The 25,810-nt window shown below is 42.5% G+C and overlaps 1 protein-coding gene across 4 annotated transcripts in view; it reads right to left on the bottom strand.

Moving 5' to 3' along the window:
• Positions 1–25,810, bottom strand: part of ADGRB3 (adhesion G protein-coupled receptor B3) — a 730,220-nt gene that overhangs the window by 50,319 nt on the left and 654,091 nt on the right. For all 4 annotated transcript variants that reach the window (XM_060235460.1, XM_060235469.1, XM_060235479.1 and 1 more), the window contains 2 exons: positions 3,395–3,545; positions 2,616–2,685 (listed from right to left, as the gene is read on the bottom strand). In XM_060235460.1, the coding sequence (XP_060091443.1) occupies positions 2,616–2,685; positions 3,395–3,545 (221 nt within the window). The remainder of the gene's footprint in view (positions 1–2,615; positions 2,686–3,394; positions 3,546–25,810) is intronic.

Genomic DNA, 25,810 nt, shown 5'->3' with positions numbered 1-25,810 from the left:
ATGGGGCTGCCCCTGTGCCGGACCCGGAAATTGTAGCTAGTGCAGAATGCTGCGGCCCGGCTGTTACTGGGCCTCCCAAGGTGGGGGCACATCCGGCCGGGCCTTCAGGCTCTGCATTGGCTTCCAATAATATACCGAGTCCAGTACAAGGTGCTGGTCATCACCTTTAAAGCCCTATATGGCCTGGGACCTGCCTACCTGAGGGACCGTCTCTCCCCACACGTTCCCCATAGAGTACTGAGGTCTGGCACTCAAAATCTGCTCACCATCCCCGGGCCCAAGGAAGTGCGTCTCAAGGCAACTAGAGACAGGGCCTTTTCCACAATGGCCCCTATGTGGTGGAACCAGCTACCGGAAGAGGTGAGGGCCCTGTGGGATCTTGCTCAGTTCCGCAGGGCCTGTAAGACAACCCTCTTCCGGTTAGCCTATGCCTGATTAGATAATGTAGCTACCAGATTTCTGTGATTATACTGTATAGTTTTAATGTTATAATTTTAAGGTTTTTAGGTTTTAATTGTCTGATTTTAAATGTAATAACTTGCTCTGATTTTACTGTTTTATTGTTTTATTGTCGTTGTAAGCCGCCCTGAGCCACTTGTGGGAAGGGCGGGATAGAAGTCACCAAATAAATAAAATAAAATAAATAAAAATAAAAATGCTCACTGAAATTTTCAGATGAATTACCCATTATAGCATTTCTCATGGCAATGCTCAGTATTTCTGGAATGTTTAGCATATTTTCATTTAGTAGTCTTCATGTTATCACACCATGACAAATAAGAAATCTCATACCTGCTAGGAAACGCTTCAGGGAGCCTTTAAAGTAGCTTATTTTAACAAACACTTTTTCAGCACAAAATTCTAGAGCTGATTTTTTACGTTCTTCACATTTAAAGTATTTCTGACAGACTGAGAGACTCAATTTAAATATATTAATTCTTCATTGATAACTTGCTGTTAGAAACACGTCACAAAACAAACTCTTTTAACTAAAGTCACTACTAAGACATAAAAATGTTAATGACTTTCATAAAAATAGATGTAGAACTTTCTAAAAATAAAGAGCTCTTAATCCTTCTAAATTCTGTGCCTCTCTAGATATGTTAGGCTCTTCCATGCTGTGGGAATTTCAGTCAACTTGTTCAGCATTTGCAAAAAGAATGGCAGTGTAAAATCATAGTTAATTTATTTTACTTCATTTATATCCCACTTTTCTCCCCAATGGGGACCCAAAGTGGCATACAACATTCTCCATTTCTCTATTTTATTTTATCAACTTCTCCACTGAGGTGTGGAATGTTTATGGACTAGTTCACCTTGATTCTTTGGCTTGGGCCAGAAGATGGAGCAATTTAAATGGAAATCTGTATGTGTGTCCTTTTTTTAAGAAGACTCCACCCGGCTACGGGCTTAATTACTGCACCAGATAGGGAACTCCTGAGTCAAAAGATACACAGTTCGTTTTCATTGAATCAGTTTCCAGGACCAAAAGAAGAGAGGGGAAAGAAAACAAAAGGGCACAACAAGGATATTCAGTCCAAGTACCCAATAGTTACCACTTGTAACAATTCCAAGCCGTTAGCAGATTCCTTGCTCTGGCTTTGGAGGAGGGTTGTTTTCAACAACAAAGTAAAACAAATTGCAGGTATCTTCCTGGTGCCAACTGCAAGTAAAACGTTATCTCCTCTTCCTAATTTTGTTCCCACTCCATGGGCCTGGGCACCTGGCTTCCACCTCACCTTTTAGGCTGCCTTGGCCTAATTTGATGCAGCTGTCAATTTCATCGTACAAAGATAAAGATTAACCTCTGCAATTCAGAGGAGAGGAATCTTCAAAGGCCTGGAATAACTATTACACCGTTCTTTGTCCTTTACACTCCATGCCCAAAGCATGCTGCTTCTTGTTCCCTCAGCACTCTATGTCCAATAGTTTTCTGGAGCCAGTTCACACATTACAATGTCTTCATGACTGCCATGAGGGCTTTGGATCACAAATTCACTAGGAGTTCCATATTTACCAGGTATGCATGGGCCTATTTTGGATGAGGACTGCAGTGTGTTTGGATGTGGCTTCAGCCTCCTCCCTCGCACCATTTTCCCAACCTGAAACAGCCACTTTTTCCTGTCCAATAGGTCACTGCTTGTCCAATAGGAAAACCCATGTGCAACTGTGACTACAAGCTTCCACAGTGAGGCAAACTACAGTTTCCAAGGGCTTTTTCAGATCAACAAAATTGTACATGGTGAGGAGGAAGGGAGACTGAAACCTTCATGTGAATTGACGTCTTGACCCAAATTGGTCCTGTATGGACCTGGGAAGGGCACTCCCAATACATTTGTGATCCAAAGTCCTAATGATAGCCCTGGAAACTTTGTACTGTATGAACCAGCCCATTCAGTTCCATCTATCTCTATTAGCTCTGTCCTAGCAGCTGACAATTGAGATGGGCTTTTTGTCTCCATTCTCACTGACTTTACTTTCTTGAATCTCAAGGTGTCTATGCTATAGTGAAATAACCTTTGTGTATGCAGAGAAGCCAGAATTGTGTCATTACTCAAATGCAAGCATGGTGTGATTAACAGGGATGGAATGTTTGTTATTACAGAGTGACTTACTAGTTACTAGTTCCATATCCTTTTGTCTTGGTAAACCCTATCGATATTGCCACCACCAATGCTGGTAAACCTGTAAGAAAAACCCTGGTAATTATTTCCCTGATGAAAATAGGCTGTTTCCTACAAAAGCTCATGCCACAATACATTTGTTCTATTTCAGAGGTACCACAAAGCACGTCATGTTTTTCTTTCCTGCAACAGCTACTCTTCTAGAACTTCCCCCAACAATTGATATTTATGTGGTCCACAATGCATACTGTTTTTGCTGCTTGGACATGAAAAGCTGCTGCTTACTACCTCAACTAATAAAGATCAATTTCATATGGAAAGCATCTTTTTACTACTGCAGCTGAAATAGCTTCTAGCCCACTAAGCATCATATTCATGTTGCTAAGTGACCAATGAATTTGAAATAGTATATAATGGCATACTATGGCAATTTGATGGATTTTATTCCGTTTTTTTTAAAAAAATGTTTTTGTTTTGTATTACTGTGCTTTACATAAAGTCTGCTAAAGGGTATAAGTTACAGAGTGATAAAAGTCTCATAATCAACTGAACATTTATCATCAGCCATATCTTGACGCAAATCAATAGAATTAAATTATATTCTTGTTTGCAAATCTATAGAAAATCTCCTAGCAGCAATATTCAGTTTAGAACTTGTGCTATCCACTACCTGTCAGGATTACTGTAATACCAACGTTTCAAATGTTACCTGTGCATGAAACATAAAGCTAAAACAAACAAACAATTGTAACTGAGTCATAGGCGCTCACCCCATCCGAGGCATAAGAAGCGTTTTCTTATGAGTCGCGTCCTAATTTTTCCAGTAACAGCCATGTATGACTGCCACGCTTCAGTCAAAACCCAACAAAATGAAGCTAAGAAGAAGAAATGTAAAAACGCAGTGGTCGTGGTGCAGATGTTCTGCAGAAAAGAAAGAATGGCTGGGTTGAATAAGTAGGTACAATCAAATCAATAAAGGGTAGTTAAACTGTGATTATTAGATTGTTGTAAGCTGCTCTGAGCCTTGCTGTGCAGGGGAGGGGAGGCTAGAAATTTAATAAAATAAAATTCCATCACAACAAACCCTGACTCTATTCCTGCAAAGGTTCAAAGATTTTACTGAATATATTACTGAATAGGGGCCTTGTCAGAATGGAATCATCTCCCAGTCTGAGTGGGTACCTCTTAACCTGAAGGCTGCCCACACTGGTAGGGAACCAGTGGGCATGTTCCCAACTCTGGGTACACTGAAGATGTCAGAAGACTGCTAACAAAAGCAACAAAATAATCTTCATTTATCATCCTAGAACATGCAATTAGTGGTTTCCTGTCTGGATGTATAGGAAAAGAACCACATCCCATCATTAAGCAGACAAAAAGCCAGGCCTCAGATTCAGTGGGAGCTCACAGGAGCACATCTTCTGAACTTTTCTGAGACTTCCACCTCCTCCTTCTGAGAGTTCTACCTCCTTGCCCATTGAATAGTAGGTGTAGCTGCATAACAATCCCTGGATGAGCTCCACCACCTATTTTTCTACAAAACGACCCCTGCAAAAAGCTATACATGTTGAATGCTTTCTTATATCATTAACTCCTGCAGGCCACAAAGGTTCCTCTAGCTAGCCCATCTTTATTCCAACACCCCACCAGGAAATTCTGGTGTGAAGGAAGCATTAGAAGAGAAGGACCTTCCCTTGCATATTTCATATTGTTTAGATGAGCATCTAGAAGATTTCAGTCAACAGATACAATGTGAGATAGATCCATTCTTTTCCTTCCCCACCAGCCTTTTGACTCCAGAACAGTTTGTAGCATTTTGGTGATGAGAGAAGGGGTGGTAGACTGCTTCTGGTTCTCAGCCTCCCAAGTATTTCATCTTAGTGGGAAGGAGAACAGCACTGTGTTTCGTGTTGCCTTCATTTTGACTCAACACTCTGCAATATACACAGCACAAAAGCTGCAGCAAGTTTCTAGGGCAGAACACATGCAGAGATGCAAACAGCCGTTGTTGTTGTGTGCTCCCCCCCCCCATGCAGGCTGATCAAAAGTGCAAATCTGAATTCTATGGAAAATATCTATTTTCTAAAACTGTACTCCCTGCTTCTGTAACATATCAAGTGGCTGTCAAATACAGTAAAAACACATATTTGTTTTACAGAGAAGTAGTAAAATCAGAAACAGTTGCAATAAAACAAGCAAAGCCCAACTCCCAAAGATATAATTTCCATGCCCTCAATAACAAAAGTAACAGGACTAGCAAAACAACATCAGTGACTGTAAATCCAGCAACAGCAAACTTTACCTGTAGGATTTAAAAAACAATAGAGCTCAATAACAATAACAATAGCATTAATTTCCCAATTCTTTGTGTAATCAGGTGGCCTTGCACAGTCCTGGAGAAGGCACCCTGCTCTCTTCTATTGGAAGGCCATTCTAAAATACTGGTTGTTGTCATGAAGAAAGTCACTGATCTGGATACCAAATGCATCTACTGAAAAAAGGCACTCCCAACGGGAGGTGCTAATGCCAGTTGGTGAGAGGACCTACATAAGGATAGCTGGTACTTGACATATTTGAGTCTCTGGTTATGAAGGGCTTAACATTAAGACTAGCACCCTGAATCACACCTGGAAAACAAATGGTAGCCAGTGCAACTGTTGTAAAACTGGTGTGTGTTGCTCTGCTCTAGCTAAAAGGCAGGCTGCTGCAGTTTGCACAAGCTGAAGTTTCTGAGGGACCTTTGAAGGCAGCGCCACATAAACTATATTATAGTAGTCCAGTTTGGAGGTTGTAGAAATCAGGATCAATATGGATAATGCAGCAAAGGGACAGAGCTTTTGAATCAGATGTAAATGGTAAAAAAAACATTTCAAGCAATAACACCAACCTGTTTTTTTTCAGAATTAAGGCTGGGTCCAAAAGCTCACCCAGACTCTTTATTTGATTGGACAGGGTCAACTTTACCTCAGCATGCCCAAGTAGATCAATCCACACAAAGGTGTTCTCAACTAGCACCTCCCTCTACCTTGGAATGATACTTAAACCAGACTCCAAGAGATTTTATCTCACGGAAGCAGTATAGCAGATCATGATATGCCTCAACTTCCTGCAGTTTTGAAATCTCCATTGGACAAGATTCAGGTGTCAGAGAAAAAAGGCCTTTTTCATTGCCATTCACACCACTTCATAGGATTTTTTCCTCCTGTTCACAAACCCCACTCTAGACATCTCCTGACCTGCTTCACATCTTAAAGCTTCCTGGTATACCAGGAAGACAATGTTTTATAACACAAGGAGAGAGAGCACTAGGGAGTGACCAAATCTACAACCTCAGGGAGCATAGCATTCCTAGCTTTTACTACGCATTTGAAAGAGCAACTAGTGAGACTCCTAAAATTCCCCAGCACGTTCTTGAAACCCATATAGCTTTAGGGACAAACTATCTTAGTGGATCCACCATCCTGACCTGGTGTGGGGAGAGCTAACACAACCATCTGTCAGCATGACAATGATCTCACCAGAAACCTGTTTGGGGGGAACCATAGCTCCAACATATACCTTTCCCCATGTGTCAGACCCAAAACAAGTGAGGATCAGTCCCATAGTCCTACACAATGCCCAACAAGACAGATTTGGCATAGATGTTGAAAACCTCCAAACCAATTAGTCTACGGATCTTTTTGAAACCATCTTCACCAACACAGACAGAAAACTCACTGAGCAGCTGGATGGCCACTACACCAGTTAAGTTATCTAATCTGTCCCTTATACAGTTGAAATCATCAACTGCTTATATCAGGTATCTGTGGAAAGAAAAAAAAAATCTTGGGAGAATAATATCCCCTCCCACGCCCCTTTTCTCTGACTGAAATTGATGAAGGACTGCAAAACCCGTCAGGGCAAAACTGGGTTTCTCGATTGGTTACTATTATGCAGCTCCCTGCTTTTCACAGATTTCTAAACCAATTACAAGAAATTTGAAGGAAGCTCTCACTTACTCTCTGAATACACACGTACATATATCTCAGCACTCACATGTGTAGTTTAAACAACACAAAAATCTCTGCAGTTATTTTGGTTATTGTTCCTATGCATGTCAAGTGTCTGCTATTCAAGAGGTTCTTTGAACCCATCCACTGAAGCCTCTCTTTTGTCATTGCACCGCTTAATTAAACTTGACACTGTGGCTCACATAAACCAGCTTGACTTCCTTGCAGAAGTAAATTACGATCCATCATTTCCCCATTTTGCATTCAGTATGGAGCCCTAAATACTGATGGGTCCATAATATAATATAGAACTGCAAAGTAGCACTCTAGCATCAAAATAATACTAGTAATTTAGAGAGCATTCAACACAGTTTACGTTTCTTGAAGCAAACAATTGTCTGCAAGATAAAAATGCTTGGTTTTTAAATACACTTTATTTTAATTGTATATAAATAACAACATACCTATATTGTTGATAACAATAAACAAAAGGAGCAACCCTCAGCAGGTTTACTCAGACTCCAGCCCATGTTATTCAGTGGGACTTACTCATAGGAAAGTGTCATCCTTAGTTTAATAGTCTTTTTGCCCTCCCCTCTCCCACCCTCAGTCTCAATGTGCAGGTACCACATTCTCACATAGGGAAGGATCATGATTTAATGTTTATGTATGTAGAGACAGCAGTGCATTTGCAGAAAAAGACAGGCTCATTTCTCAAATGGTTCATTTTGTCAGATCCCAAATTAGTATCTAATCGAATCATCACATGGTCCTTGATTCCCTGATCCTAAGTGTAGAAACAGAAGTACCTGCCTGTGATACCAGTATAACATCACAGCGCAATGATCTGATACCCCACCCAAGCATTTATTTGCAGTCAGAGCCTGCTGCACTCCTCAGATCACTTCCTTTGGATAAGACCTTAGGACTTGAATTGAAAATGCTCCTTGCAGAAACTGAAGGCACTTCCATTGACAATCAGGAGGAGGGTTTTTTTTCCCCCAAATATGAATGGATTTCCCCAGCTATAGCCCCTCCCCTCAACAGGACACACTATCCCGGAGAGTGCTCTGACTCAAAGAGTGAATGTTCAGGGTTTGTGCTTGTGGGGTAGAACCAGCTCAGAGCCTACAGTGGGAAGATGGCGGGTGAGTGAGAAAACGACATTGTGTGAGCAGAACTTACACTTTTTTTTAATTTAAACCATTCGTTTTAGGGCTGAGAACTATATAGTTTGATAATTAATTGAAAATTAGAGCACTGGGGTATTTTGAGAATCAGGCTCCATGGCATTGTTGACTGTTTGTCATAACAATTTTGAAATCTGTGACCAAATTCTTATTGACTTTGATGATTAAATGTTTAGGCCCTAAATGTATAACGGTAAATTCCTGGCAACGGTGAGAACTAGGCAGGGAATAAACAGGGAACTAATTTTACAAATAGGATTATTTTCACTATTGGGAATAAACATACAAGAATGAAAGAAAAAAGCGGGGTTGCCAGCTCTGGGCTGGAAAATTACTGGAGATTTGGAGGTGGTGCCTGCAGATGGCAAGGTTTGGCCAGGGGAGGAACATCAGCATGCTATCATGCCATAAGGCCATCTTCCATCTCCGGGGAAAATGATTTCTGTTGTCTGGAGATCAGCTGTAATTCCAGGAGATCTCCAGGCCCCACCAGAAAGCTGGCAGCCATAGGAAAGAGGAAGATTGCAAAAAGCATATACCTGCTCCATTGATCTTTAGTAAGAATGGCAGGTAACCATGGAACCAAATTTTTGTGTATCACTGTTAATCCTTATATTAAACAGTTCCAAAATCACGTCAATTAGCTTTTTTAAGTTTTGTTTTTCCTAACTGGGAGGAGTATTGCAGTGTGAAAGCCCAACCACACAAAAATTATTAGGAAGTCAATTAGAAAGAAACAAAACCCCCAGCCATTTATGTTTGCCTGAGCTATCACGGCAGTCAGGGGAATGGCATAGAAGCACTGCACAATAATTACATTTAATCTGTTCTTTAAAAAAAATACTTTATTTGTCATAGACTTGTTCACCATTTGTCTTATGATTTTCAGCTTTAAACATTACCTGCACTTACGTATTTCACTTATGTGGCACTAAAATCTTCTCAAAGCCCTCAGTTTTCATGCATTTTACTTTGATTGGTTTTAAGGTGCTTTTGCCATTAGTTCCTGAGGGATAGGCCTTAGAAAAGTGAAGGAAATTGTTTTTAGCCACAGTTCTGAGTTAGAGCCACCATCTTAAAAATCAGACCACCCAAGAATCTCTGGGCAATCCCACACCCAAAAAACACACTCTGACTGTGTGGGGGAAAATACTCATATCCAGTATACATTGTATATGTTGCTTCTATGGGTGCAATCACATGAGAGATTTGGCCTGACCTAGCCATGCCTCTCCTCCAGATTTAATGCATGCAATCACACGTGCACATCTGCTCCCGAGTCCTGCCCATCCTTACCTCATTTTAGGATGGGCTGGGACCAGATTAGGCTTCCCAACCCCCCCCCCCCGGCCGGGGGACCTCTGGATTAGCAGCCTAATCCCCGCTCTCTAAAAATCTGATAGCGGGGGTGGGGGGGTGGAACGGCGCAGTGTCTCTTTCCCTGCCTGGCTTCAGGCTTCTCCCTTCCTCTGAGTCACAAAGACCCGCCCACCGCCAGCTTGCTATTCGCTCCAGTCCGGCCTCCCTTTGCGAGGTGCATGCTGGGACTTGTAGTCCTTGCATCCTCTCCGGCTGCCGGGTGGCGTCTCCTCGGGGAGTCTGGACCATGTGCGTTTCTACCTCCGGAGGCTTCAGTCGCTGATTGAAAGGCTTCCTCTTGGGATGGTGTGTCTGTGTTACTTTGAAGAAGTTGGCAGCAACTCATAAGTAGAAAGGCCCATGCCCTTCAGAATCGCCAGAAATGGGGGGGGGCGCATGTCTGCTGAGCATTATTCTCTATGTGGAGATTGATTCTCATAGGGTATAATGGGGAATTGATCTGGAGGTTTCAGGGGCTCTGGGGGAGCTGTTTTTTGAGGTAGAGGCACCAAATTTTCAGTATAGTATCTAGTGACTCTCCCCAAAGTATCTCCCAAGTTTCAAAACGATTGGACCAGGGGGTCCCATTCTATGAGCCCCAAAAGAAGGTGCCCCTATCCTTCATTATTTCCTATGGAAGGAAGACATTTAAAAAGGTGTGCGGTTCTTTTATATGTGATGGCCAGAACTCCCTTGGAGTTCAATTATGCTTGTCACACCCTTGTTCCTGGCACCGCCCTGATGTCTCCTGGCTCCACCCCCGAAATCTCCTGGCTCCACCCCCAAAGTCCCCAGATATTTCTTGAATTGGACTTGGCAACCCTAGACCAGATTAAATAGCTATCAAGAATTTACAGGTAGCAAATCTCTAAAATGCAGGCAGGGCATGTTTCCCAGCTGTCTGAATGACCAAGGCACTGGATGCAAGTGCCCCACATGTATGGGAGCAGTCAGAATGCTCCTCTTGTACATGTGCGGCCCATGCCTCTCCTGGCAGCAGTGTGGGGGCTGTGTGATTGCCTTGGCTCACATCAAAGAACTGTCTTTTTCAAAGCCAGGATACTGCCATGCCAAATTCCCAGTGCACGCCTGCTCAAAGTTAGCCCCCATTTGATGATGAACAGCAATAATTCCACCTTTAGATCAAATCCAAGCTGCATCTGGTAATGAGGAATATTTATATTTGAAGTACCAGAGAACTTCAAGAAATCTTAACATTATAAAAACATATAATGAAATGTGCACTGTTTTACCTGCTGTAATTATATTTGAAATATACACTTACATTTGGTGTTGTATCAATAAAATGAAAAAAAAAAACTTTTGCACTTGGAATAAATATTCTGCTGATAATTAGTATCCAATACAATTGTTTCATATTATCAACCTCAAACCAGAATGTAACTAATTTAAAAAGAACTTCACCCACACTCCTTTGTTAAAGGTCACTTAGAGGCATCCTTTCATTCCATTATTATAATATAAATCAACAGCTGAGGATTCTTAGTTACGATTATTCTTCTGGGAACGGGTATTAATTTAAAGATGCCTCACCTCAATCTCAATGTTATTAGTAGTCACCTGGCAAATAAATTTTAAAAACTCTTAGTCACATCTGAGTCTCAGTCAGCCCTGGTGAATCACCCTCTAACACACTATGAGAAGAAAGAAAGAAAAAAGAGGGGGGTATCATTCCATGGTTTTGCAATGAATTGGTGTTGCCTTCTGAACCATTGTGCTGGTGTGGCTGGATACATCAATGATATTGGAGGGGGGGTTTTTTTGTCCCATCTTCTGGGCATGGAGCAGGGGTCACTGAGGGCGTGGAGGGAAGTAGTTGTGAATTTCCTGCATTGTGCAGGGGGGTTGGACTAGGTAACTCTGGATATCCCTTCCAACTCTATGATTCTATGTTTGCAATATCAGTTGGCATGGAGCCATGAAATGGATGGATACAGGCAGGTCCTGTTGCGTTTTTGTATAGGTCTTGGTGGCTGTAGTTGCTTTATAAAATGCCAAATAAGCAGCAACCCTAAAGACATTTTAGAATGGGATTTAGTATGGTGAAGTTAACATATGGAAAAACGTGATGGTGTCTAGGTGATGGGCATTAGGAAATCATGCCATACGGTTATAATTTCCCTCCAAGTAGTCATTTTGTAAAAGCTTAAGTGTGCTTTTCACAGCAAAGCAGCAAAAGAAGCCTGCTCTGGAATGAATAGTGTGTTAAGGAAAAAATGATATGCTCACATACCTCACCAATATAGACACAGAAAGAGGAGATATCTGCTCTGGATGGCAGCAGTTCTTCTGTGTCACAAGAAGAGGACTTTCTCATCACCTACTACCTGGTGCTTTTTTTCATAGAGATTGTAGGAACCTAACCAGGGACCTTCTGTGTACAAAGTTCAATTATGCTTGTCACAGCCTTGATCTTGGCTCCACCCCTAATGTCTCCCGGCTCCACCCCCAAAGTCTCCTGGCTCCACCCCCAAAGTCCTCAGATATTTCTTAAATTGGACTTGGCAACCCTACAAGCAAGTGAGCTGGGACTTGTGATGGTCCTATTGAAATAAATGTTGTTAGCCTTTAAGGTAACAAGAATACATAAGTCCTCCAGTTCTGGTTTAGCACTTACGTGTCTGGAGAACATTTTGGTTGCCAGATTTTTCATTACTCTAAAGCATCAGTTGGCTAGTTTAGAGTTCAGCACAGTAAGATATTTCTGATAAAACACAATATTTTTCTTGGCTGGAATGGGGGGAAAAAGAAATGCCCATTCAGTCTTTGTTAAGACAGTTTGCCAGTGAAGTGCTTTGTGTGCTCTCCTACCCTGTAGTCAATGGACAGAGTTTTCAACCACGGCTACTGGAAATAAATTATCCAGCTCCTAATGTCTCTCTGTCTCTTGAAGGCTTAATTGAGCCTTCAATGTTTAACTTGCATGAATATCTGAATAACCTGCTTCTCCTCTTTTTAATAAACAATTTCACTTTGAAGACAGGTGCCTATGTCGTGTTGCAAATTATTCTGTTCTTTATACTTCTGGGAGATGCAGTCAGAGAGAGAGAGAGAGAGAGAGAGAGAGAGAGAGAGAGAGAGAGAATCATTACAGCACCACTCAGATATATAAATTTAAAAAATGGGGCAGGGAGAGGAAGCAACTCATTCTAAAAGCTTTTATTTTTGTTGGAAATAGATTTTGAGGATTATTGTTTATTATTTGTTTATTTTGATTAGCACACCAAGAGATTAAATTCAACCACACAGAAACTTCACAATGCTCTTAATTTCACTTGGCTTTGGACATTTCTACATTTTAAGTTTTGTACCTATTTCAGAATAGTCATATAGGTCAAACTATATAACCAATAACAGAGGTCATCTGTGTATATACTTTCCTCTTAACTTGTCCCACCAGAACATGACACCGATAAAATTTATCTCAGAAGTCCTCTAAAAAGCCAGAGCTAGAAGGGTGGCTCAGAAACAGCTATCATTTTAATGGTATCACAAATTACGTGGTGTGCCTGCTCAGTTCAGGAAAGTAACCAATAGTAAAACCATTTAATTTCCATTTAACACCAAGACTTGTGGGAAAGAAATTCAGAAAGGAAAAATCATCAGATGCCTCACAAATTAGATTTTGCACAAATTCTCTGTCTCAATATGAAGAGATCTCCATTTATTATTCAAACTACTACTCAAAAGTAAAGTGGCACACATACATACTATTTAGCAAGACCATTGTCTATGGTGCCTTTTCTGGGCTTCAGTTGGTATAGGAAAGTATAATGCATATAAAAACAAGAAAAATAATGGCTGTTGCGTTAAAATTGGAAAGCTCTGAACACAGTTTGTGGAAGAATCACACTGACGGCCATTTGTGTCCAAACTGGCTGCTTATAGGGCATACTATGAGAAACTGCCTCTAATTCAGAATAGGTCACTCTCTATGGCTTTTAGAATACTGGAACTAGGATTTGTCAAGACAAAGGCTGATTCCGCATTTGGCATTTGCCTCCCTTTTGCTCCAAGGTTGTTCCATGCGGGTGTGATTTCCCGATTCCGCACTAGAGGATTTTCCCAGATTCAACTCCCAATCTGTTCCGTATGTTCTGATTCCGCATTACTGCTGCTCCCGGAGTTTCCCCCACAATCGTAGCAATTTCCCCCTCCCTCATACGTTTCCCCCTTTTTTTAAAACACACATGTGTGTTTGCATTACAATGCAATCATCTTTGTTTGCGTTACAACGTAATGCCAGAGGCATAATACTGGCAAAGTCATGTGAATTCCTTTTGCCCTGCGATTAGCAGGTTATCTAAGCCCCGGGAAATCTGAGTCTGCGATCCACCATTTTTATCCACACACGCTGAATGTTAAGCACACTGTTTTTCATTAAAAGCTATAACAAATTACAAACAGATGCATGAAGGTGGTGGTGGGGGGGGGGGGGAAGATTTATGCAGAGGGGTTAAGGGAGAAAGTTTCCCCAACCTATCAAAAATATAAATCTATAAACATAATCAAATTTCTGTTCCCATTTGAGGCCATACCGGGGGGGATTGATAAAGGTGGCAATCGCGCATCTTTAAAGTAGTTCGTGTAACTTCTCTATTTATTTAGTTGAGTTGTAATGATCTTATTTGGAAAAAAATATATCATAGTCAGGAGTGATTTTTATTGGAGGGGGGAAGAAAGTAATCACAATGCAATGACACATTATCAAAATCATGCGGAAAACCATAAAGAATGTGGGCAGGTGGAAGCAAGAGATGTATTCAGTAGAAGAAAATCGCGTTACATTGTTATATATTTTTTGCATTGTAACGTGAGTTGTTTAAAAAATTACTCTATTTCAGGAAAATATTGGATAATTTTCAAAGGGAGTAAAATTAAGGAAGTATGATGAAATAACTGGGTGGAATCATGGGCGTGGAGTTATGTGGGTGTGTTCTACTGATGCAAGAAGTTTGACAGCACATTGGTATGAGTTCCGCACATAAATTTCAAGCCCCAGAACTGCATCAAAAATAAACTTCTTGCATTTTGCCGATCTCCTAAATTCGGGGCGACACCGCTTCCCTGGGTCAAACTGCCACCTGGGTCAAGATATGCGAAAACCAACATCTGCCCTGGGGAAAACACAGTGCCAGAGCCGGAGCAAAGGCTAATGCAGAATCAGCCAAAGTAGGATTGAGAACTTGTCTGTGAGCCAAATCTTGGTTTCACAACTAACCATATTTAAAACCAGCCATGGCTTTGTGTGACATCTGAACAGAGCTGCTACTGTTTGCACAACATGGAAATATCTGTTCATCTTGCCATATGCTAGTTCTTAATTTTTCATATTCAAGTTATAGTGTTTGGGGAGAGAGGTTCCCTTTGGAACCAGCTCCATGATTCAAATACAACATATTGTTTCAAAGGAATAATGTTCATGCTGTATATTAATGTGGGATTTCCTCTTTGATTTCAAATTAGTAATACATGTTTTATGAAAGAAGTATCCAATACAATCCAAGTACCTTTATTGGCATTAAAAAGATACAAAACAGAACATATTTTCAGAAAAGAGATACAAATATAAGATCAGGGAATAGCCATCAAATGGGAGAGTTTGTCTTTTGCTCCATGATTGTCACTGAATTTGTAATGGGAGGACATTGATTGGATAATAGGAAAAAACCCTCAATTTGCATACAGTAATCAATGATGATTGGACAAAATAGGTCTAAGGTCCCACACGTCTTCATAAAAATTGTGGAAAAATAAAATGTGGGCTACCAATTCAAGGTACCATCCTTTGCAGGGGCAGAATCTTTTTATGAAAGTAGTATTAAGATCTGTTTCCTATAAAGGTCATGTTTGTTTTATAGTGAAGAAACTTATTCACAATTTTGAGGACTATATAATTTGATATAAATCCCAGAAATTAGATTTGTGGAATCTCACCAGGGACATGTCACTGGGGGATGGTCTTGAAGGTGAAAATGCAGCAAACCAGCTGAACCAGCCTGGTCACTGTTTAGTGGGAAACCATATGGAAACCCAATCAATGCCACTTTGAATTCTGTAGGTGGGGTATAAAGGTAATAAATAAATAATGTTATCACACCTAAAATAATCAGTCATATCCAGTTGTTTCATATAAAAATAACATTTCTGGGTTTGACTATTCATGCAAATTTCAGACTTGAAATTTTTCCAAGCCAAAGTGCTGCCATCCAAGGTTCCTGGCTTTAACACCCCACCCCACTATATACAGCTGCTTTACGCAGAATTTAAGAATTTGAACTACTCCCCTTTTTTCTATTCTCCATTGCTGAAGGGCAACCCAAAAAACACCCTTTGAGTTGTACTTAGCATTGTTTCCAAATATTTACTGGCATTGTGCCTGTGAGCTGCTGCGCCTACATGGGTTGGGAAGGATGGTTTCCATCAGTGCTTCCTCTAAGCTTTGGTAATGTGAGCTAGATCAGTTTTTTAGCCTCTGGCTTGCACATTTTTGTCTTAGCTCAGGAAGGAAGACCCCAGAGCAAACTAATTTATGCAGTAGCCAAATTGCTCACCCACAACTTTAATGCCAGTTGCTCATGAAGTAGAATTTTTACTCACAAGACTCCACAGCTTGGTTTCCATCCTTCAGGTGGGTCCTGGAGATCTCCCAGAATTGCAACTGATCTCCAAACTACAGAAGTTAGTTCCCCTGGGCAAAATGACTGCTTTCTACCCTGTGGAGGTCCCTCCCTTCCCTAAATCCTGCCCTACCAAAGAAGACAAGGGTTGCTATGCAGACCACCTCTGGTAGTCTCTTGCCTAGAAAACCCTACAGGGGTGTAATAAGTCAATTGTGATTTGACTGTATTTCCAACATCACCAAATCCTCTACTTGATTAATCATATGAGAGCTGGCTTGGTGTAGTGGTTAGGAGTGCAGATTCTAATCTAGGAGAACTGGGTTTGATTCCTCACGTCTCCACATGCAGCTGCTGGTGTGACCTTGGGTCATTCACAAGTTCTCTCAGAGCTGTTCTCTCAAGAGCAGTTCTGAAAAGAGCTCTGTCAGCCCCACCTACCTCACAGGGTATTTGTTGTGGAGAGGGGAAGGGAAAGATGATTGTAAACTGCTCTGAGACTCCAAGTGAAGGGTGTGGTATAAATCCAATTTCTTCTTCTAATATATTAAAATAGTAAATTTGCATATATTTTCATTTTGAAGGGAAAATCACACTTGGTTTTAGATTATTAATGTATGTGTTATAACACCTTTAGGAAAGGCATTCCCTTCTTTGTAAGAGAGAAAGGGAATGCCTCTTCTGAAATGGCATTTGCTGTCTGTAGATTTTATATTAAAAGTAACATTTTAAAATTTAGATAGTTAATGAAAAAGGATAATGGATGGGAATTTTTTTTTAAAAAATCAGATATTTTGTCTAATGGATTAATTGGTTAAATGTTGTACACCCTCTTATGTCTCCCTGTGTCAAATGCAAACTGTCAACCATGGGTGATAGCATATCAGAAATTAATACAGCTGCCTGAACAAACAAGAAAATTGTTAAGCTCCTGGCAATGCAATGGGGTGCTGCACTGCATTCAGGCTGAAGCTCCACATATGAAGGCCTGTGGCAGGAGATTCCTTTACAGACAAACCATCTGTTTTAAAATATATATTTTTAAAATATTTCAGTTACAACCCCTTCTTCCTCCCCAATTGGGATACAAAATGGCTTGCGTTGCTCTCCTCTGTCGCACTTTGTTCTCACAACAATCCTGTGAGGTAAATTAGCCTGAGACTGTGCAAATGGCCCAAAGACACCCCAGCAAGCTTCCACAGCTGAGTAGGGAATTGAAATTGACCACCCAGATCTTAGTCTGACTTTCTAATCCAGTGTTCCCTGACTTTTTTGAGACTATCAGCACTTCTGGAATTCTGACACAGAGTGATGGGCACAACCACAAAATGGCCACCATGAGAGGAGAAGCCAACCACAAAACAGCTACTATAGGAGGCATAGCCAACCACTAAATGTCAAGGAGTGAGGTTATGCATAACTATGATAGTAGCTCTTCAACATTTCAGGCAGAAGCTGTGTTTAGCAGGATGCCTTTTCTAATCAACATGTTTAAAAATGTACATACTGAGTAGCTAAGAAGCTCTCATCTGGCGGTATGTGCCTTCTCTCTGCAGACTTTGATAGTTCTGCCCAGTTCCCCAGCAGGACACTTTCACAGCTCCCTCAGGTAAATTGCCAACCTCCAGCTGAGGCCTGGAAATCTCTCAGAATTACAACTGATCTCCAGCCTACAGAGGTAAGTTACCGTGGAGAAAATGGCTGCTTGGAAGGGTAGACTATATGGAATTATACCATGCTGAGGCTCCTCCCCTCCCCAAAACTTGCTGTCTCCACCTTCAAAATCCAGGAATTTCCCAACCCAGAGATGTCAACCCTATCGAGTAAGCATCTGCCCTCCCCTCCTTGCTACAAGTTGCAAATGCAGGCAAGCATAGAGTGGATACTGATCTTTCTGCATAGCTTCATATGTAGCCACATGCAGATATGACAGCTCCTTTTTAGGTCTTTCACAGTCTGTCTCATAAAAGGCCTTAAACAATCTGGGTCTTAGGCTCTGGAGCCCAAAAGCCCAGAAGGCCCAGCTTGGCCAGTAGAGAACATATATCATGTTTTCACTCTTGGTTGTAAAACCAGGGCTTTTTTTGAGCAGGAACACACAGAAACGCAGTCCAGGCTGGCATGGTGCCAGAGGGTGTGGTGTAATATGCAAATGAGTTCCTGCTGGGCTTTTTCTAAAAAAATAAAAAGTCCCGTGTAAAACTAAGCCTTTCCAGACAAATGAGGCTTGTCCCAGCCTGAGTGACTCCTCAGAGCTGGTTCGTCATCCTAACTGTCACGCCCCTTGTCCACCACACAGACATCTAGCACACTTATGACTAAGGAAAAGGGGGGAAATGCTTCTGCTCCTAGCTGTCCCTTTTTGTAAGTCCTTCTCTCATGAGCCTAGCCATTTTTAACCTGCCCTGTTATTTGTAACAATGACGGTGCTGAAAGGTTGGTGAAAGCTTATTGTGGAAGTGATGTGTACAGTAAGGGACAACTTCTAGACAGGTGTTAACAGGAACATATATGATTTTTGAAAAGTGGACAAAATGTGATGTAATAATGTTATCAACTTCTGCCTGAATTTTAAAAATGCATTAAAACTGGGAAGACCTAATGACTTCAACAGAAGGCCCAGTTAGGTGCATTAAGCATTTTAGCCATGCGGCTCAATCCTGTTTACTCAGAGGCAAGTCCCACAGTATTTTAAGAATCTCACTCTGCTCTTTGCACAGGACAAGCTCCTTACATAAATCCACAGTCTTCATTATACCATGAACATTTTAAAAAACTCAAAAAGCCCCACCTGCTCCCACCAACTTTCTAAAAATATCTGGCTGGCACCAGGAAAGGTGTTTACAGGGCTAGGATGCCAATGGGTACCACACTGGGACACCTACTCTAATCACCCTGGCACCAGATATGAACATTGTTTCAAGAATTCAGGTATCCTCCTGACTGCTTGACACACAGTAAACACAAGGAGTTAGTCACACAACATCAATATTGGTGAAAATACAGCACTGGGGTTTAGGCACTGGTGAGGCAGGACTCACAGCTAGTCTAAAGAGGAACCCAAGAACAAAGTTTTCACAATATAGGCTGAGACAAAGAAATCTATCCACAATACAAGCAGCAAAACCAGCAGCTACCAGACAAACTGCTTCCACACATCTACTGTCTTCTCTGTTGCTTTTAAGCCCCATGCCGCTAGCCATCTGTATTGCATCATGCACCTGTCAACTGCTTCAGTCCTGCTCCTCATTGTTGAAAGTGGGCTAGTGCTGTGCTGCTAGATGGCACTGCACCTTCTGACTTTAAGGTAACTCCTAATCTCCTTGTGATGCACCTTCTGACTTTAAGGTAACTCCTAGTCTCCTTGTGATGACGTTCCCAAGGATCTGGTGATTGGAGGTGGTGGTGAACTAACTTGCTCTCTGTTGCTAGCCCAGGGTTGGGAAGCTGAGGGGCCAGTGTACTGGTTCCTGGCTGAGAATCTATATCTGGCTCCTCAGACACTGCCTCCTCCTGCAATACTTCTGTCACTGGCTATGGGCTTGGGCCAGGTATGCTGACCCCCTCTTCCTCGGAGGAGTCCTCTGCATCCCTTTGCTCTGCTGAGCTAGGCTGACCCGCAACATTGGGTTTTCTTTGTTGGGAACTATCATTGTTCCAAAGAAGACCAAGTTGGAAAACAACTTTTCCTTTCACTGTACTCTGAATTCAACATCCTGACTCAGTAAACTTTAGTGAGAGGAATCTCTTGGGTGATCCCAAAAAAAGCATCTCAAACAAATTAAGGTTGTGGACATAACTTTGGAAATGACACAGACAATTTCTTTTTAAAAACACTAAGATTGTTTTCTTGGATGTAACAAACATCTTGCAATTCAGGACACAGATCTTGAAATTGTGGGTGATTCAAAGCTTGATTAATTTGGTCACATGTTCTTGCATTTGATTAAGCTGGTCCTAAGTGATTGAAAAGGGCCCCTGCCATAACAGAAGCCACGCGGAAAAATTCCTTGCCCACCCCACCTGCCAGAAGTTGATAAATATGTAGTTCCAATCAATGTAGATTCTCTTGGCTGCTATCTGTAACTCAGGCAGGTTACATTAAAAGATTTATGAGTCAGTTTTTGAGTAGGTACTCCTCCCTGTTTTGCTGGAAAAAGTTCTTTATACATTCTGCCTCAGTTCTTACAAGCCAAGATGGTTTCCTCCAGGCATTTCCAAGATTTTAGGTGCATCAGAAAAGGGGCTGCCACCTTGCTAAATTTATTCCTGCATTCTGCCTGGGGACAGAAGGGGAGATGGAAGTATGGATATACTTGATACAAAGGAAGGCAGGTGAAACAATATCGCTAACAGATTGCAGAAATGGTTACTTCTCTCTACAAGTGATCAAGATACTGTCTTCTATTTTTCTTTTACTCTTTTAGTAGCCTGCCTTCTTTTCAGCAGGGATTTTCTGAAGTCTAAGCCTTCCCAGGCAATTTAGGTTCTTCAGAAGTTTGAAAGCCGAAAGACAGAGATAAATATGCATTATTATAGAAAACAGCACCAAGAAAACCCTGGTGTACCTTTTAGATTAACAACTATTTTACTTACAAAGTATGTAGATTATTACCTATTTCATCAGATGCTAGTGTAACTGTTTTCTGAAAGCTAAATAAGTCAGTTGGTAGAGTGTTTATGCCAGAGCTCTTAAGGGAACTTTCACTAACAAGGATTATACCAGTGGAAACCAGGCAACAAAAACAATGTTACTCCCAGTTCTTATAGAAGAACCCATGAGTCCAGTTTAGGCCTTGACTGATACTGAGTAAACTCCAGTTCTTTTCCCTTTCATTCTGTACTTCCATTGCTTTCATTCTGTACTTCATTGTGGAGTGCCTCAGGGAGCAGTTCTCTCCCCGATGCTGTTTAACATCTTTATGCGCCCCCTTGCCCAGATTGCACGGAGGTATGGGCTGGGTTGCCATCAATATGCAGATGACACCCAGCTCTATCTATTGATGGGCGACCGGGCTGGTGATGTCCCTGCAAATCTGGACCGGGCACTACAAGCCGTGGCTGACTGGCTCAGGCTGAGCGGGCTGAAGTTGAATCCGGCGAAGACTGAGGTCCTTTGCGTGGGCCGCGGCGGACCGGGAGGGGAGATTACTTTACCGGCCTTTGACGGTGCGCCACTGGTACCGGTGCGCAAAGTCAAGAGCCTGGGAGTGCTACTGGAGTCCTCCCTATCAATGGAGGCCCAGGTAGCTGCCACTGCTAGATCCGCCTTCTTCCATCTTAAGAGGGCGAGGCAGTTGGCTCCCTTCTTGGAACGCACCGACCTAGCAACGGTGATCCACGCAATGGTCACTTCGAGGTTAGACTACTGCAATGCCCTCTACATGGGGCTGCCCTTGTACCGAACACGGAGACTCCAGGTAGTCCAGAACGCGGCGGCCAGGCTGTTGGAGGGACTACCACGGTGGGAACCTGCACGGCCTGGGCTGCGGAATCTGCATTGGCTGCCGGTTGTCTACCGTGTTCGCTATAAGGTGCTGGTTATCACCTTTAAAGCCCTATATGGCCGAGGACCTGCCTACCTAAAGGACCGCCTCTCCCCATATGTACCCCGGAGAGCACTGAGGTCTGGTTCCCAGAACTTACTAACAGTCCCTGGACCAAGAGAAGCTAGGTTGAGGGCTACTAGGGAGCAGGCCTTCTCGGTGATAGCCCCTCGTTGGTGGAACGACCTTCCAGAGATGGTGCGAGCCCTGCGGGACCTGAACCAATTCCGCAGGGCTTGCAAAACATTTCTTTTTCAGTTGGCATTCGAGACAGAACCTGATTAACTAACGAGCAGACACTTAGCCATCCTATGTACATCAGGATTACAACATTTTAGCACCTATTTTATATGTTTTATCTATTTTAAATAACTTATTTGTAACTGATATTTAAATTGTTGTTGTTTTATGTGAATCATGGGACTCCCATGTCTGTTATGCTGTTTTATGTGAATCATGGGACTCCCATGTCTGTTAGCCGCCCTGAGCCCGCCTGGCGGGGAGGGCGGGATATAAAAATAAAATATTATTATATTATTATTATTATTAGAACACAGCATAAGGGTTGCTACTAAGGGTGTGTGTTCAATGTAAACTGAACCGAATAAATTTAAACAAACAAAAAAAAACCCTTATAGGTATTTTTAGGGGGTTTTCCAGCAAAATACAGATTCTGTAATCTGATTCCACTACCAATATAGCTGAGTCCCCTCCCCCCAGAGCTGATATTATTTGGCTTTTATTCAGGCACAGCTTGGAGAAGGCATCTAAAGAGACCACCATCTCTTTAAATACCTGCTGAGTTCACTCGCTGAGTTGCACTGCTTCTGCTTTCACAGTGGTGGCACAGGGCTGCTTGGAAATGGCATTTAAAGAGACTTCTTTAAATGGCTTCTGCAAGCCAGCCTGCATTTAAAGGATCTCTTTAAATGCCTGAGTTCATTTGCTGAGTTGTGCAGCAGCAATAAAGAGACCTCTTTAAATGCCTCGTCCAAGTTGGTCCGTGGCTCCACGGCTGTTCAAATGTGTGGTGGTAACAACAGCACACCTCTTATCCTTCACTCAAGGCTGGGACATCTTTCCTCTCAGAGCAACATGCTAGGGATGCCAGCCTCCAGGTGGGACCTGGGAATCTCCCAGAATTACAGATCATCTCCAGACCACAGAGATCAGTCCCCTTGGAGAAAAATGGATACTTTGGGTTCTATAGTATTTTACCCCACTGATGTCCCTGCCATCCACAGTTCCACCTCCAATCTCCAGGAGTTCGTCAACCTGAAGCTGGCAACACCAACCCCCACCCCCTGCTGGTGGATAGGGGGACCTGGCAACCCTACAGAAGAATGCACAAGAGAGCCCAGTTGCCTCCCAATCCATGTGCTGGCACTGCCGGCCCTCCTTTTTCTTTCCTTCCTGCCAGCCCTATTTCCTTTGTTGGCAAACTGCTGCTCCATATGCCTCCTCTTACCAACCCCCCTCATGTTTGCCATTTGGTATGGCAGTAGCAGTGCTGGCTGCTCAGATCTGCCATGCCATGTAAATAGCTTCCTCAGTCCTTGGTGAGCTGTGGTCAGAGGAGGTAGGAGGGTAAAAACACCACATGTTCTCTTTCTCTACCTTCACTGCTATTCCCACCCCCCCCCCGCACTATTTTACTTCAGCCTCATAGTCCTGCCCCCCTAGTAATTTCCTTTATATTTCTTGACAGTTTTGACTACACGTACTGGGTGCACCTGCTCACCCCCCCCCCACCCACCCGAGCACCCTCGTGCCTTCCTTCCTTTGTGCCAGTTGCTCATGGGACAGATAAGGGCCCTGGATGGGCTGGTTCTGGCTCTTGGGCTGTATGTTTGTCTCTCCTGCTCCAGAATTTATTTTATCTTTGTTTATTCTATTCATACCCCTCTTTTCTCTCCAATGAAAGGTACATTGTATTGGAATCAGCAAAATACTCATAACCTATTTGTGACTTTGTCTCCAACCAGCAGTTTTCTCTAATGCCATTACTGATCCCTGAACAAAAGAGTATATGCTCTCAACCTGAAGAAGGGAGGAGGCACTTTGTGCGTTCTGTATTTGTAGAGTGCCTGTTTATAAAGAACAAATCCAGTGAAAATAGCCACTCGGATTGATGTCTAGGCTGTATATTCTCAGGAAGGATTCATGCAGTATAGCACAGATCATTTGATGCAATATGACACAGGAGGTTATTGGTAATACTGAAAAAAAAGACAGGTAAGAAAATGATTAAAGGGAGAAAGATAAAGGCATGTATGAGCTTTTAGGTCAAAAAGATATGGCAAGGGGAAGATATGAATGGCATCAGGCAACTGGTTAAGAGAAGAATTTACAGAGTATGGATTAGTTAACCTTATCAAAGAAAATATAAATGGAAGGAAATTCTGTGTTACAAAATATAAGGTTACATACAGGGCTTTTTTTTTGAGCAGGAATGCAGTTCCAGCTGGCTTGGTGTCAGGGGGTGTGACCTAATATGCTGGGCTTTTTCTACAAAAAGCCCTATGTGAAACAATAGTGACATCAGGAGGTGTGGCCTAATATGCAAATGAGTTCCTGCTGGGCTCTTTCTACCCAAAAAGCCCTGGTCACATACATCTGCAGACATGCAATATTTTTTTTCACTAACTGAAAACAACTGTGTAAGAGATATAAAGTGTATTGATTGATCATTAACCACCCCCTCCAAGATCTACCAAAGAGTGAATATAGTATTTTCTCCCTGTATTCCACCTTTCTCACTGCTATCTCAGCCTGCATTGCCATACCAGGTCACAAAAAAAGCTTGCTGCACCCCCACTAGATTTCCTGCTTGCAGTCCCCAAATGCCCACTGCTGCTAAGTCAATTAGCAGAGAAAAATAAGTTGACAACTGGCCATGGGCATGATGGTGCTACGTCACTTTCAAGGAAAACCTGGAGATGACATCATTCTGTCCTAGGAATCACTGGAAACTGTGGTTTTACCATAGAGTTCCTAGCAGTTTGTAGAGTGATGTGACTTCACTTCCAAGTCTTCTCTGGAACTGACATAATACCATCACGGTGACAGTGCCCCCCATTGTCTCCACTCCCCTCATACTCCATCTGGTTGCCAGCAACCCTTCCTCCCACATACATGTACATTCACTGAGCCATCCAAAGGACCAACAAAAAACCCCCCAACAAGTTTTCATCCCACAACTTTCAGTCTTACACAATTTATTCTGCTGCTAGAGATGACATATGCTGGTGTCAGGGGGGGTGTTCAGGAGGAGGTGACATGCTTCCCTCACCCTGTCAGCAGTTGCATTTGTGATGAGAAGGCTGCCCCTTCCAGATCCATACCTCTGTCACTCCAGCTGCCTCTGGAGCTTGGAGCAATGGATCCTGCCATAAGAACATATGTACAGCCTGCTGAGTCAGATCAATGGTCTATTTAATCCAGCATCCTGCCTCACACAGTAGCCAAATCATTGTCCAGAAGGGCCAAACAAATGGTGCATAGAGGCTAACATTCTTTCCTGGTGCTGCGTCCCAGTACTGGCATTCAGAGGCTTGCTGTCTGGGTAAATGGAGGTGCTCTTCAGTTACCATGAATGGTAGCCATCGACAGACTTCCTTCACTGGCAGTAAATTCCAAGATTGAATTACTTGTTGAATAAAGAAGTATTTCCTTTTGTCTGTCCCAACAATTTCCCAACTGCTTCCAAGTTTTGTTATTTTGGGAGAGGGTGAAAAAGTTCCTTCTGTCCACTTTCTCCATCCCATGCTTGATTTCATAAGCATGTATCATGTTTCCCCTCAGCCATTTTAGCACCTAGGTGATGGAAGGATGTATGCTTCCCAGACCTTTCTTACCATGGGCTGGGAGGGTGGAATCTGGAGAGGGGAGGGAGCTCAGCAAGGATATGATGCCATGGGGTTTACCCTCTGAAACTGCCATTTTCTCCAGGGGGGAGTGATCTCTGTAGCCTGGAGGGTGGTAACTTTAGTTGTTAGAGGCAATCCTGGCTCTTTTCTGACTTAAGGCCTATACAGAGAGCAGAACTGCAGCCATTTTAATCCCCCTCCCCACTCTTCCCAGTGTGCCAGACTGGAATGTGGGTATGTGGGATATTCACAGCTGACAACCAGAATTATAGCACAGGACCCCTAGCACAGGCCCCAGCAAGTCTGTGAGAATCCCAGAGATAAAAGGAAGAAAAGTAGGGTCTTGGTTCTGTCATCTGTAAGCACCAAAAGTAACAGCAGATCCTCCCTGGGGGCATGAAGAAATCCTAATTGTAATGAGCACCAGTTTCCCTGGCTGGCAGCAGGGAAAAGTCCCCAAAAGTGGGGGACTCCCTCACCTGGACCTGGAGGCTGGCAACCCTAGTTAAAAGGTTTATTAAAAGCACACTGAAAACAATACAAATGAAAGAACCATTATTAAAAAAACCCCATAGAAGTCACAATTTAAAAA

Source organism: Heteronotia binoei, chromosome 1, assembly GCF_032191835.1.
Source record: "Heteronotia binoei isolate CCM8104 ecotype False Entrance Well chromosome 1, APGP_CSIRO_Hbin_v1, whole genome shotgun sequence".
Taxonomy (NCBI): domain Eukaryota; kingdom Metazoa; phylum Chordata; class Lepidosauria; order Squamata; family Gekkonidae; genus Heteronotia; species Heteronotia binoei.
The sequence above is the reverse complement of the archived record's forward strand: the minus strand, read 5'-3'. Positions and strand labels throughout refer to the sequence as shown.